Source organism: Carcharodon carcharias, chromosome 14 (assembly GCF_017639515.1).
Source record: "Carcharodon carcharias isolate sCarCar2 chromosome 14, sCarCar2.pri, whole genome shotgun sequence".
In the NCBI taxonomy this organism is placed as follows: domain Eukaryota; kingdom Metazoa; phylum Chordata; class Chondrichthyes; order Lamniformes; family Lamnidae; genus Carcharodon; species Carcharodon carcharias.
In genome coordinates this window covers 122582937-122597876 of record NC_054480.1, presented here as the reverse complement: position 1 = coordinate 122597876, position 14940 = coordinate 122582937, and the positions used below count along the sequence as shown (strand labels likewise).

Sequence of the window (14940 nt, the reverse complement as noted above, 5' to 3'; positions counted from 1 at the left end):
TGGATGCTGAAATCTGAAATAAGAGCAGAAAGTGCTGGTAATAATCAGCAGATCTGGCAGCATCTGTGGAGACGGAAACAGAGTTAACGATTTGAGTCTGTATGACTTTTCACATATTGAACTCAAAACGTTAACTCTGTTTCCCTCTCCACATTTGCTGCCAGATCTGATTATTTCCAGCACTTTCTGCTTTTATTTCAGATTTCAGCATCCACGGTATTTTGCTCTTGAATAGTCTAGGTTTGCGTTGCCTGCAGTACTGGTGGGGTACTAAATTGTGGAAAAGGGGGCATAAAATTACAGGGAGATAGATTAAGTGAGAGGGACCAAGTGAGTAGGGAACAGTAGTATAGTGGTAATGTTATTGGACTAGTGATCCAGAGGCCCACACTAATTCTCCAGAAAGTCCAAATCCCAACACAGCAGCAACTAACTGGAGGAGGTTGTTCCAAAAACATTCCCATTATCAATGATGGCAGAGCCCAGCACATCAATGCAAAAGACAAGGCTGAAGCATTTGTACCATCATCAGCTAGAAGTGCCAAGTGGATGATCCATTTTGGCCTCCTCCTGAAGTCCTCACCATAATGGATCAGACAATTCAATTCCAGGTATTTTCAAAAAATAGTTGACAGCAGTGGATAGAGCAAAGGCTATGGGTCCTGACAACATCTCAGTTGTTGCACTGAGGACCTGTGCTCCAGTACTAGGTCCACCCCAAGCCAAGCTGTTCCAGTAAAGTTACAGCAATGGCATCTATCCGACCAGCTCACCAATGCTCAGTTTGGGTTCCATTCAGGCCACTCGGCTACTGGGCTCATTACACCCTTGGTCCAAATTGTCCATGGACATGAGAGCTGAATACCCGAGATGAGGTGAGAATGACTGCCCTTGACTGAGTGTGGCATCAAGGAGTCCGACCAAAGTTAATGGGAGTCAGAGAGGAAATCACCCCATAACTAGCTCAAAAGAGGACTGCAGGAGGCCAATCATCTCAACTCCAGGAAATCACTGCAAGTGTTTTGGAATGGTAGTGTCCTAGGCCCAACCTTCCTTCCAATATAACATCAGAAGTGGGATGGTTATTGATGATTGCAGTGTTCAGATTCTTTCGCAACTCCTCAGAAACTGAAGCAGTCCATGCCTGCAAGCAGCAAGACTTGAACATGATTGAGGCTTGGGCTGATAAACGGCAAGAAACATTCATGCCACACAAGTGCCAGGCAATGACCATCTCCAACAAGAGAGAATATAACCATCTTCCCTTGATTTTCAATGTAACTACCATCGCAGAATCCCTCCCCCTGGAGAACTGACAGAAACTGAACTGAACCAGCCATATAAACACCATGGCTACAAGTGCAGGTCAGAGGCGAGTAACTGAGTACTCACCCCCTGACTCCCCAAAGCCTGTCCATCATCTACAAGTCACAAGTCAGGAATGTGATAGAAAACTCCCCACTTGCCTGGATGTGTGCAGCTCCAACAATACTTGATTGGCACTCCATCCATTAATTTAAACATTCACTTCTTCCATCACAGGCACACAGTGGCAGTAGTGTGTACAATCAGTGTGACAAGATCCAGTGCAGCAACTACCCAAACCTCCTTCGACAGCACCTTTCAAACTCGTGACCGCTACCACTTAGAAGGACAAGGGTGCATGGGACACCGCCACTTGCAAGTTCCACACCAAGCCACACACCATCCTGACTTTACTGTCACTGGGTCAAAATCCTGGAACTCCATTCCTTACAGTGCTGTGGGTGTATTTACACCACATGGGCTGGTCAGCATCACACCTTCTCAAGGACATTTAGGAATGGGCAATAAATGCTGTCCTTGCCAGTGGCAACACATATCCGAAGAACAAATAAAAATGAAAACTTGCGGCAGATGGATTTCAGCACAGTTAAGTATGGGGTCATCCATTTTGATCCAAAATCGGATAGATCAAAAGTATTTAACTGGCGAAAAACTAGGAACAGCAAGATCCAAAGAGATTTAGATACCCCTGCACTTGGGTCATTAAAATGTAAGTCAGATACTAAAAATAATCAGAAAGACTAGTCGAAAGTCAGCCTTTATAACTGAAGAGCTAGAATATAAAGGGGGGTAAGTTTTGCATCAGTTATACATGGCCCTGCTTAGACCACATTAGGCCTACTGTGTCCTGGGCACCACATCTTAGAAAGGATATATTAGTTTTGCACAGATGCAGTGTAGAGTCACCAGAATGCTACCAGGGCTTCAAGAGTTAGATTATGAGAGATTACACAAACTAAACTTGTATTCTATGGAATATAGAGGGTTAAGGAGTGATTTGTTCAAAGTTTTTAGGATTTTAAAAGGAATTGATATGCTAGATAGATGTAAACTATTTTCCTCTGGTGACAGTGGGGAGGGGATTCTAGAGCAAGGAGGCATAACTTTAAAATCAGACCCAGGCCACTTAAGGAGAGAATTTAGAAAAAAAAACCTTATTTAAACAAAGTATAGTAGAATTGTGGAATTCTTGCCCACAAAAGGCATACTTAATAGTTTTAAATCTGAGATTAATAGATTTTTTGGATTAAGGGATGTGGGGCCAAGGCAGATGGATGGACTTAGATGGCAGATCAGCAATGGTACAAACAGTGTAAAAGGAGCTGGAAGAATGTACTAAACAGAGTGACCATGGGTATTTGGGGGGAGTGAGAATTTGGTGCAGAGGATGCTAAGTAATTTAAATCAAGGAGCAGCAGTGAATATATGAATAGTCAGAGTAATTAATTCGGATTAAAGAGACTTTCCTGAGCAAAATCTGTTATCTGCAATCCCTCTGTCATTTGGGAACTCCAGCACACTTCATGTACCTGGATAACCATGTGTGCTGGAAGTGCCTCCAGTTGCTCAAACTCATGTTCAAGGCTGCAGTCACTGCAGCGTACAGAAGGCTGAGAATTTTGTTCAGGAGGTGGTCATCCCAGAGCTACAGAAAGCTCAGGGGAATAGTAAGTGATCAGCCATCCAACAGGGTAGGATGAGGAATGCAGCGCAGGAATCATCATGGATTGGGGCGCACACAGCCCAGTTTTCAGAGCAGGATACCAGTGAGAATGATGATACTGGGGGATTGCACAGCATGACCATGGCACTGCAGGGCAAATGAGTGCACAGGGGAGTGCTGGGGACCACAGAGTACAGAAATGTTGAAATGATCAAAAGGGATTCTATAGTCAGGGAAAGATGTGGGAGTTTCTGTGACTGCCAACACAATGCCTGCATGGTGTGTTGCCTGAAAGGTGCCAGGATAAGATATTACCAAGAGGGTGTAGAACAGCTTGTGGGGGGAAGGGGGACAACAGCCAGTAGTCACAATCCATGTGGGAACCAATGACATAGGTAGGAAAAGGGTCGAGTATCTGCAGTCAGTGTTTCAGGAGCAAAGGAGGAAGTTAAAAAGCAGGTTTCAAAGGTATTTGTTATTGGATTACTTCCAGTGCCACGTGTTAGTGAGTATAGAGATTGATAGGATAAAACAGGTTAACACGCAGCTGGAGAAATGGTGCAGGAGGGAGGGCTTCAGATCTCTGGGGCATTGGGGCCAGTTCAAGAAAGCAAAAGGGTCCTGTTCAAGGTAACTAAATGCATCAAGTGAGGTAAATAAGGTCAGTGAGCTGTGGACACAAGCCGCACATGGAACTTTGATATCGTGACTATAGCAGAGGCTTGGCTCAAAGAAGAGGGTGGAATTTAATATTCCTGGTTACTAAATATTTAGAAATATTTCTATAAAGAAGGAGAAAGGAAGGGAGAGCAGCTGTATTGATCAAGGAAGCTACTGTAGCTCGGGTATGGAATGATGTTGTTGAGGTGCCATGGACAGAGTTTATTTGGTTAGAATTAAAGAATAACAGAAGCAATGAAGTCACTGGAGGGATATTATCTGCCATTAAATTGGGAAGGAGATAGAGGAGTAAATTTTCAGAAAAATTACAGAAACTACAGAGTAGTGATGCCAACAGAATCACATAATACAGGAGGCCATTCAGCAAATCATATCTGTGCCAGCTCTTTGAAAGAGCTTTCCAATTAGTCCCACTCTCCTGCTCTTCTGCACTGCTCTGCACCACCCTACCAGGCTGTGCATTTCAGATCATCATAATTCACTACGTAAAAGAATTTCTCCTCCTCCCTCATCTTGTCCTTTTGGCAATTATGTCAAATCTGTGTAGTCTGGTTCTCCACCTTCTTGCCAGTAGAAGCAGTTTCTTTTTAATCACTATCAAGCTCTCAACACTGTTTAAGTATTTCCTTAGTTGCCTATTTCAGCAATGATTGGCTTCCTAAGTGGCAGCTACCCCTGCTTGGTATGCAGTGGGTTATATTAGGCCATTTGTACCCTGGGCTTGCCCTGCTTTTGCCAAATGTTCTGAGGTCTATTCAAGAAGTTAGTTCACTAAAACAAAAGCAACAACCTGTGGATGCTGGAAATGTGAAATAAAAACAGAAAGTGTTGGAAAAACTCAGCAGGTTTGATTGTTTCTCTCTCCTCAGAAGCTGAGTATTTAAAGCACTTTCTCTTTTTATTTCAAGAAGTTAGTTTGGTCACTGGTTTTAATAAGTCTTTCGGTTTGCTGTGACACATCCCACGAAAGAATAAAAAATGTATTGAATCCAAAAGTCTTTGTTTTCCATATCAAATTTTGTGTCTTGAACAAGAATGGAATTTTCATTATATTGGACTGTGAACTGTCGATGTGTATATTTTCCAACAGTGTGCTAGCATCATCCAATTCAGCTTCCAAGTTATAGATGGCTAAAACAGGACGATTGAAGCAATTGTGCTTTAATGGTTGTGTTTGCTTTAGACAGCTTTTCGGACCTTTCAATGTTGAAGAATTTCATAGAATCATAGAATGGCTACTGCACAGGAGGCCGCTTGGCCCGTCACTTCTGTGTTGGCCCTCTGCAAAAACGACTCAGTTAATCCCACTGCCCAGCTTTTTCAAAGTAGTCCTGCAAATTTTTTCTTGAGTAAACAATAAAAGCAGCAGCAGAACACTTTTCTGGCACACAAAACAAAATCAATTATTGCAGACCCTGGAAAGCAAATAAAGACAGAAAATGCTGGAAATACTCAGCATACTCAGGCAGCATCTGTGGAAAGTTTCAGGTCAAATACCTTTCATCAGAAGAAGAAAAAGTTAGGAATAAAGCAAGTGTTGTCAGGAAAAGTAAAAGTACAAAAGATGCATCTAGAGGACGTGTGAATAGCAGAATGATAAACAGGTGCCACCTGAAAGCAAAAAAAGGAGCAAAACGACAGAAAGATATGACGGGCCCCCAAGTCTGCTCCGCCACTGAATAAGATCAAGGCTGATCTGTGTGTGTTTTGAATACTTGGAAAGCATTAATGGGATTAAACAAGGTCAGCGTGGATTTATGAAAGGGAAATCATGCTTAACTAATCCACTGGAGTTTTCTGAGGATGGAACTAGTAGAATAGATAAGGGAGACCCAGTAGATGTGGTGTATTTGGAATTCAAGGAGGCTTTTGATAAGGTCCCACATAAGAGGCTAATGGGCAAAATTAAAGCACATGGGATCCGGGGTAATATACTGGCATGGTTTGAGAATTGGTTGACAGGCCGGAAGCAGAAAGTGGGAATAAATGGGTGTTTTACCAGATGGCAGGCGGTGACTAGTGGTGTACCGCAGAGATCAGTGCTTGGGCCCCAGCTATTCACGATATATATAAATGACTTGGATGAGGAAACCAAATGCAACATTTCCAAGTTTGCTAACGACACAAAACTGGGTGGGGTTGAGGAGGATGCAGGGGGGTTTCAGGGCGATTTATACAAGTTGTATGTGTGGGCAAACACATGGCAGATGCAGCATAACATGGATAAATGTAAAGTTATACACTTTGGTGTGAAAAACAGAAAGGCAGAGTATTAATTAAATGGTGATATATTGGGAAATGTGGATAACAAAGGGATCTGGGTGTCCTTGTGCACCAGTCAATGAAAGTAAACAGGCAGGTGCAGCAAGCAATTAGCAAGACAAATGGTATGTTGGCCTTCATTGCAAGAGATTTGAAAGTAAGGGTGTCTTACTGCAGTTATACAAGACGTTGGTGAGACCACATCTGGAGTATTGTTTTCAGTTTTGGTCTCCCTATCTAAGAAAGGATATACATGACATTGAGTGAAAGTTCATACCAGGCTGATACCAAGGATGGCAGGATTGACATATGAGGGGAGATTGGTTCGACTGGGCCTGCATTCACTAGAGTTCAGAAGAATAAGGGATCTGACTGAAACGTATAAAATTCTAAGAGATGCTGGATGCAGGGAGGCTGTTTCACCTGGTTAGGGAGTCCAGAACCAGGGGCCACAGTCTCAGGATATGGGGCAGGCCAGTTAGGGCTGAGATGAGGAAAGATTTCTTCACAGGTCGACCTGTGGAATTCCCTACCACAGAAGGCTGTGGAGGCCGGGTCACTGAGTGCATTCAAGAAAGAAGTTGATAAATATTAGGGGTATCAAGGGCTATGGAGAGAAAGCAAGAATATGGCATTGAGATAGAGGATCAGCCATGATCATACTGAAAGGTGGAGCAGGCTCCAAGGGCCAAATGGCTTACTCCAGCTCCTAGTTTCTATGTTTCTACATTCCCATCTACCCCAGATAACCTTTGATTCTCTTGTCTAACAAGAATCTATCTACCTGCACCTTAAAAATGTTCATTGACCCCTTCTCCACTGCCTTCATAGGCAGAAAATTCCAAAGTCGCACAACCCTCAAAGAAAAAGATTTCTCCTCACCTCTGTCCTAAAGGTGACCCCTAATTTTAAAACAGTGCCCCTATTCTGGACTCAATCACAAGAGGAAACATCCTTTTGACATCCACCTTGTCAAGACCATTCAGGATCTTATATACTTCAATCAAGTCAGCCTTACTCTTCTAAACTCCAGTGGAAACAAGCCCAGTCTGTCCAATCTTTCCTCATAAGACAACCCGCTCATTCCAGGTATCAATCTAGTAAACCTCCTTTGAACTGCCTCCAACGCATTTACATCCTTCCTTAAATAAAGAAACCATAACTGCACAGAGTATTCGAGGTGCGGTCTCACCAATGCCCTATTTAACTGAAGCGTAACATCATTACTTTTATGTTCAATTCCTTTCTAATAAAAGATAGCATTCCATTAGCCTTCTTAATTACTTGCTGTACCTGCATACTAACTTCTTGTGACTCATGCACCTAGAACACCTACATCCCTCAGCACCATGAAATTCTGCAGTCGTTCTGTTTGTTTTTTTATTCTTCCTGCCAAAGTGAACAACTTCACATTTTCCCATTCACTCAACCTATGTGTCCGCAATCTCCTTTTGTCTTTTTCACAACATACTTTCCTACCTACCTTTGTGTCATCTACAAATTTAGCTGCCATACTTTCACTCCCCTCATCCAAGTCATTGATATAAATTGTAAAAAGTTGAGGCCCCAGTACAGACTCCTGCGGGACTCCACTCATCACATCCTGCCAATCAGACAAAGACCAATTTATGCATATTCTGTTTTCTGCCAGCCAATCTTTTACCCATGCTAATATGTTACTCCCTACACCATGCGCTTTTATTTTCAGCAATAACCTTTGAAAAGGCACCGTATCAAATGCCTTCTGGAAATACAGCCCTTTTATCCAGAGCACGTGTTGCTCCTTCCAAGAACTCTAATAAATTGGTTAAACATGGTTTCTCTTTCACAAAACCATGCTGAATCTTCCTGATAACCTTGGGCTTCTCAAAGTGCCCAGCTATAGACCCTTTAATGATCGATTCTAACACCTTCCCCACGACAGACGCCAAGCTAACTGGCCGATAGTTTCTTGTTTTCTGCCTCCCTCCCTTCTTGAACAGAGGGATTATATTTACTACTTCCAAATCTGATAGAACCTTTCCAAAATCTAGTGAATTTTGGAAAATTAACACCAATGCATCTACTACCTCATTAGCCCACATAGTTGCCCTTATTTAAGTTTAAAATACTAGTCTTAGCCCTTCTCTTCTCTCTTTTAAAATAGATGTAAAATTCAATCATATTGTGGTCACTGCTACGTGGGGATGCCTTTACTCTGAGGTCATTAATTAATCCTGTTACATTACACAATATCAAATCTAATATAACCTACTCTCTGGTTGGTTCCAGAACATACTGCTCTAAGAAACTATCTCAAAAGCAGAAATACCTGGAAAAACTCAGCAGGTCTGGCAGCATCGGTGGAGAAGAGCAAAGTTGACATTTCGAGTCCTCATGACCTTCAACAGAAGGTTCTGTTGAAGGTTCATGAGGACTCGAAACGTCAACTTTGCTCTTCTCCGCCGATTCTGCCAGACCTGCTGAGTTTCTCCACGAATTTCTGTTTTGGATTTCCAGCATCCGCAGTTTTTTGTTTTTATCTCAAAAGCATTCTGTGAACTCCTCATCCAGGCTACTACTGCCAGTCTGATTTTTCCAGTTTATATGTAAAATCACTCATGATTATTGCTGTCCCTTTATCACAAGTGTCCAATATTTCTTCTTGCATACTTTGTCCTACATTGTGGTTATTGTTAGGGGACCTGAAGACCACTCCCATCTGTGACTCCTTTCCCCTATAATTTCTCATCTCTACCCAAATCAATTCGACATCCTGATCAACTGAACCAAGGTAATCTCTAACTATTGCACCAATACGTCGTTGATTAACAGTGCTACCCCTCCACCTTTACCTAGCTTCCCATTCTTCTTGAATGTCACATACCCCCTCAATATTCAGGACCCAATCCTTGTCATCCTGCACCCACATCTCCATAATGGCTATCAGATCATATTTATTTACTTCAATATGCGCATTCAGATACAGAACCTTTACCTTTGTCTTTTTGTTATTTTTGTAAGGTCAAGTCTTGACTGTTGATGTATTCTTAGGTTTTCTCTCTGTCCCTTCCTGCCATTCTCTGACCCTCATTTCTCTTATTACTATTTGCTCTCCTGCCTTACTCTACTCCTTGAATTGCTACATCTACCCAAGCTTGATCTCTCAACCCCCTTGTTTAGTTTAAAGCCCTCGCTACTTCCCTAGATATGCAATTTCAAGAACACTTGTCCCAGCAGTTTAGATCCATTTTCCCCAGGACTGCTGCTAGTGACACACAAACTGGAAACTACTTCTCCCACATCAGTCTTTGAGCCACGTATTTGTCTCTCTAATCTTATTTACCCTATACCAATTTGCACATGGCTCAGTTAATAATCCAGAGATTATTACCATTGAGATTTTGCTTCTTAATTTGGTACCCAGCTCCTCATACTGACTATGCAAAACCTCTTTCCTTGTCCTGAAATCGCTGAATTCAATGGCTTGTCTGGAAAGCTGTAAAGTGCCTAACCAAAAGATGAGGTTTTGTTCTCAAGCTTGCGTTGTGCTTCAGTGGAACACTGCAGGAAGCTGAGAACAGAGAGGCCAGTGTGACAAGGTGGAAAATTAAAATGACAGGCAAGTGGAAGCTCAAGGTCGCATTGTGGACTGAATGGAAACATTCCGCAAAGTGGTCACCCAGTGTGTGTTGGTCTCCCCAGTGTAGAGCAGATCGCTTTGCAAGCAGCAAATACAGAACATTAAATTCTAAAATGCACAAGAAAATCATTGTTTAACCTAAAAGCAGCGTTTGGGGTGTTGGGCGGTGAGGAGAGAAAAGGTGAAAGGGTAGGTGTTACATCTCCTGTGTTTGAATGGAAAGCTGCTATGGGAAGGGGAAGGAGAAGGGGTATTGGGAGTGATTGAGGAGTGGACCAGAATGTTGTGGAGGGAATGGTTCCTTCAGAATGCTGAAAGAAGGGAGCGGAGGACGCATTTGGTGGTGGCATCATGCTGGAGGTAGCAGAAATTGAATGTGGAGGCTGGTGGGGTGGACAGCAAGGGCAAGAGAATCCTGTCATGGTTTTGGGAGGGAGGGATGAGGTGAGAGCAGAAGTGTGAGAAACAGAATGGATACAGTCCAGGTTGGGGGAGGCAGGGAATCTTCTGTTGTGGAAAATGGAAGATATATATTGTGGAAATTAGAATAGATGCATCAGAGATGGAGAAACTGGGAGAATGGACTGGAGGCCTTAAAGAAGCCGGGTGTGAGGAAGTGAGCTCAAGGTAGCTGTGGCAGTCAGTGGGCTTGCACATGTTGGTGTTCTCTGCATCTGTTAGTACCAAAAATGGGGGAACTACAATTATTCTAATATAAACTGGGATAGTTAGTGTAAAGGGCAGAGAGGAGGAAGAATTCTTGAAACGTAAGAGAACTTTATTGATCAATTTGTTTTCAGCCCAATGAGGAAGGAAGCAGTGCTGGATCTAGTTCTAGGGAATGAAGTGGATCATGTTTCAGTCAGGAAACATTTGGGGAATAATGATCATAATATCAACTTATAAAATATATTGCGCATTTAATGTAATAAAACATCTCAAAGCACTTAAAGCATTACAAAACAATCTATGACATATTAGTATATGCTCCTATTTAGACAGATGAGCAAAATCTTGATCAAAGGGATAGGTTTTAAGGATTGTTGTAAGGAAGGAAAACAAGGTAGAGGGCAAGATGTGTAGGGAGGGAGTTCCAGAGTTCAGCGCGCAGGTAACATAGCACCACCTCCAATAGTGAACTGATTAAAATCTGGGCCAGACTTAGATGAGCACAGGTATCTTGGAGGGTTCTGCAGCAAACAAGATTAGAGACAGCGAGAGTGAAGGCATGGTGGGATTTAAAAACATGGATAAGATATCAGGTATAGAACAGATATGAAAAGAACAAGATGCAGTAAAGTACAAAAATGCTTAACTGAAGGGTGATTAACTTCAGTGAATTGAAAAGGGATCTGCCCCAATGGAATCAAGAATAGGTAAACTAAACAGTAATCGATCAATGGGAGGCCTCAAAGAGGAGATGACTGGGGCACAAAGTAGGCACATTCAATTAAAGGGGAAAGGATGAGTATTTAAGGCTAGATGACTAAAGATTTAGAGGTCAAAGTGAAAAGAAAAAAAGGAGACTTATGACAAACGAAAGATTCATACTACAGTAGAGGAGACCAAAAAAAAAGGGAATAAGAGGGACAAAGAGAATATGAGAGTAGATAAGCGATTAACATAAAACAAACTGAAAAGTCTTTGATAAAAACATAAATAGTGAAAGGGTAGCCCAAAAGAAGGATGGAGCTGATTAGGGACCAAAATAGGAGATCCTGTGGAGATAGAGAGCATGGCTGAAATGCTGAGCACTTTGCATCTTTTTTCATTAGAGATGAGGATGTTGCCAATGTAGCAATAAAGGAGGAGGCAGTAGCAATATTGAATAGATAAAGGTGATGTAATATAAAGGTTGGCAAAGTATAAAAGCCACTAGGTCCAGATGGGATGCATCCTTGTTTTCTCAAGGACATTAGGGTGGAAACTGTGGAGGTTTGGGCTTCTAAATTTAACCAATGGACAAAAAAGAATGGCTGTCTTTCAGACTGAAGGGAAGTATACAGTTCCTCAGTGGTCAGTGTGGGGATCACTGCTCTTTTTTGACATATATTAACGGCCTGGACTTGAATATAGAGAACATTATTTCAAAGTCTGGAGGTGATATGAAACTCAAATGTAGTAAACAATAAAAAAAAATTAAGGCTTCAGGAGGGCACACACAGACTGGTAAAACGAGGCAGATGAATTTAACACAGAAAATTGTGAAGTGATGGGAACAATCAGGAGAGGCAATATAAATGGCATAAAAGCAAAATGTAGCAAATTCTGGAAATTTGACATATAAATAGAAAATGTTGAAAATACTCAGTAGAGTCTGGTGAATGGGCACTGACTGAAATGTTGTTTCTCTCTCCACAAATGCTGCCAGACCTGTTGAGTAGTTCCAGAATTTTCTGTTTTATTCTAAACTGAATTGAACAATTTTAGTGGGGATCCAGGAGCTTGGGGAAGGGTGGGGGTGGTTTATACTGAAAATTTTTAAGGTTGCAGGAGACAAGTTGAGATGGCTTTGTTAATAGAAGAAGAGAGTACAAAAGCAAGGAGGTTATGTGAAATCTTTATAAATCATTAAGCCTCAGTGTGAAGACTAAGTTCAATTCAGGACAGATGTCACATTTTAGGAAAGATGTCATGGCATTGAAAAAGGATGAAGAAGAAATTTACTAGAACAACACAGGGATGAGGGACTGCATTTATGTAGAGGCACTGGAGAAGGTGGGGTTACTACTCTTGGAGGGGAGGAGGTCAAAAAAAGATTTGATAGAGGTGTTCAAAATCTCAAAGGCTTTTTAGAGTAAATAAGAAGAAATTGTTTCCAATGGCAGAAGGCTCAGTAACAAGAGGACACAGGTTTAAGGTGATTAGCAAAAGAATCAGAGACAACTTGAGGAAACTTTTTCATTACAATGAGTAATGATCTGGAATGTACTGTCAGAAAGGGTGTGGGAGCAGACTTAACAGTAACTTTCAAAAGGAATCAGATAAATACTTGAAGGACAAAAATTTACAGGATGATGGGCTAAGAGAATGAGATAAATTGGATAACTACCAAAGAGCCAGCACAAGCACAATGGGTCAAGTGACCTCCTCTTTTATTGTATTATTGTGTGATTCCATTTTATTGAATGACAAAAGAGGCTTGAGGGACTGAATGGCCTTCTTCTACTCCTCATATAGAAAATAGAAGTGACCTAATTGAGGGTTAAGATGATTAAATTAATTGATAGTCCTAGTTTGTGTGGTGGACAGTGCCCAGAACAAGAGGGTATAATATTAAAATCAGAACTAGGCCATTTAGGATGTCAGGAAGCACTTCACACAAATAATCTCCAACTCTCTCAACTAAAAAGCCATTGAGGCTGGGAGACAATTAAAATTTTAAAACTGAGATTGACAGATTTTATTGGAAATTTTATTTATTGAAAGAAGGCAGACAAACAATGTTATAACACAGATCAGCCATGATCTACCGGAATGGCAGGAAAGAAGCTGAACAGTCTCCTCCTGCTCCTGTCATTCTTCTGGCAATTATCTTAAAATCTGTCCCCTCAGGCTACTGACCCACCTGCCAGTGGATACAGTTTGTCCTTTGATTCACGGATCTAACCCACTCTCTTTATCCTGCTCGCCATATCCATCGCTGCTTATCATTAAGACTGTTTAAGCGCCTGTGATCATTCTAGAGACACTGTATGCTCAGAATCATCGATTTTGTTGTTGACACAATTTTGTTTGTTGCTGAAATCCAAACGGCCATTCACACGGAGTCAATCTTCCATTGAGAAATGTTGCGTTTCTCAAAACGTAAAGCCAAAAGTCCAACTACTGCCTGACACAAACAAAATCTGTTATCTCGCTGGGTGGCATGTTTGCAGGAAAACAGCACAAGCTCTTTCACTGTCAACAAACTCTACCAACTCATTCAATGACTAGATCCGGGAATCTGTTTACACATCTCGCTATATTCCTCCATCTGTAGATAAAGCAGCCGGTTTCACTGAGCACAATGAAAACAATCACCAAACCAAGAAATCCAAATGCATCAATTACAATCAGTGTTACTAAATGTTCAATGAGCTTCGAATATAAAATCTTGAAAACTTAATTTTAATAAACAGCATAGCTATCAGGACAAAGTGACTCACTTATACTGGTATGAGCAAATTAGAATCTAGACCTTCTTTGAACAAACTGAATCTGAATGAAACAGCCCAGGAAATGGTAACAGCAAGTTGCACTGATAAACCATCTTTAAAGTAGTAAAACATCGCAAGGTGCTTTGACATCGGGCCACATAAGGAGATATTGGGGCAGGTGAGCACAAACTCGATCAAAGGAGTAAGTCTGAGAGGAGGAGGGGATCCCAGAGCTGAGGCAGCTGAAGGCCCGACCGCCAAAGAGGGAAAGGGCTCCGGGTGGAGGGGGACTGGACTGTGATTCCCTCTACAGCCGAATAGATCCCGGGAAGGAGTCCAGACTTTTCTGAAATTGTCCCCGACGGCTCAACGCCTTCAGGAGGGCGGAACCGCGGCTTGATCGCAGGGCCCAGACACTGGCTTTCGGCCGCAACTGTCGCCGGGGCCTGGACCTGGGCCTCGGGCCCTAGCAGCTGCAGCCTCCCGGTGACAGGATCCAGGTCGGCGGAAGGCGCTGACTCACCCTGGCCGCCCGGGTGATGCTGAGGTCCTTCATCACCTCCTCGAAAGCCGCCGTCTCCTCCGCCTGTTTCTGGGTGTGGAGCGCGATCTTCTCGCTGAATTTCCGCGGGTTGTTTGAGGCCGCCATTTTCCTGCATCGCCTCCTTCACATTGCGTCAGCGCGTACGCAGCCTGCCCTTGCGTCAGTGCGCACAGCCCCGCCCCCCCCCCTCCACTCCCTGGGGACGAGAACTGTCCTCCCCTCACACCTCTTCACAACCCCAGGGAGAGGGTCTGTCCTCATCCCCACATCCCCCGGGTACAGGGTCTGTCCTCATCCCCCACATCCCCCGGGGGACAGGGTCTGTCATCACCCCCCACATCCCCCGGGAACAGGGTCTGTCATCACCCCCCACATCCCCCGGGAACAGGGTCTGTCATCACCCCCCACATCCCCCGGGTACAGGGTCTGTCCTCAGCCCCACCCCCCCACCCACATCCCCCGGGTACAGGGTCTGTCCTCATCCCCCACATCCCCCGGGGGACAGGGTCTGTCCTCAGCCCCACCCCCCCACCCACATCCCCCGGGTACAGGGTCTGTCCTCATCCCCCACATCCCCCGGGTACAGGGTCTGTCATCACCCCCCACATCCCCCGGGTACAGGGTCTGTCATCACCCCCACCCCCCCACCCACATCCCCCGGGGGACAGGGTCTGTCTTCCCCCCCACCCACATCCCCCGGGGG

General features: G+C 43.3%; 1 protein-coding gene across 3 annotated transcripts in view; it reads right to left on the bottom strand.

The window, feature by feature from the left end:
- The window catches only part of LOC121286960 (CREB-regulated transcription coactivator 1-like), a 93910-nt gene extending 79558 nt beyond the window's left edge, over positions 1–14352 (bottom strand). For all 3 annotated transcript variants that reach the window (XM_041204307.1, XM_041204309.1, XM_041204308.1), the window contains exon 1: positions 14217–14352. In XM_041204307.1, the coding sequence (XP_041060241.1) occupies positions 14217–14342 (126 nt within the window). In that variant the 5' untranslated portion in view covers positions 14343–14352. The remainder of the gene's footprint in view (positions 1–14216) is intronic.
- Positions 14353–14940: the final 588 nt, after the last annotated feature.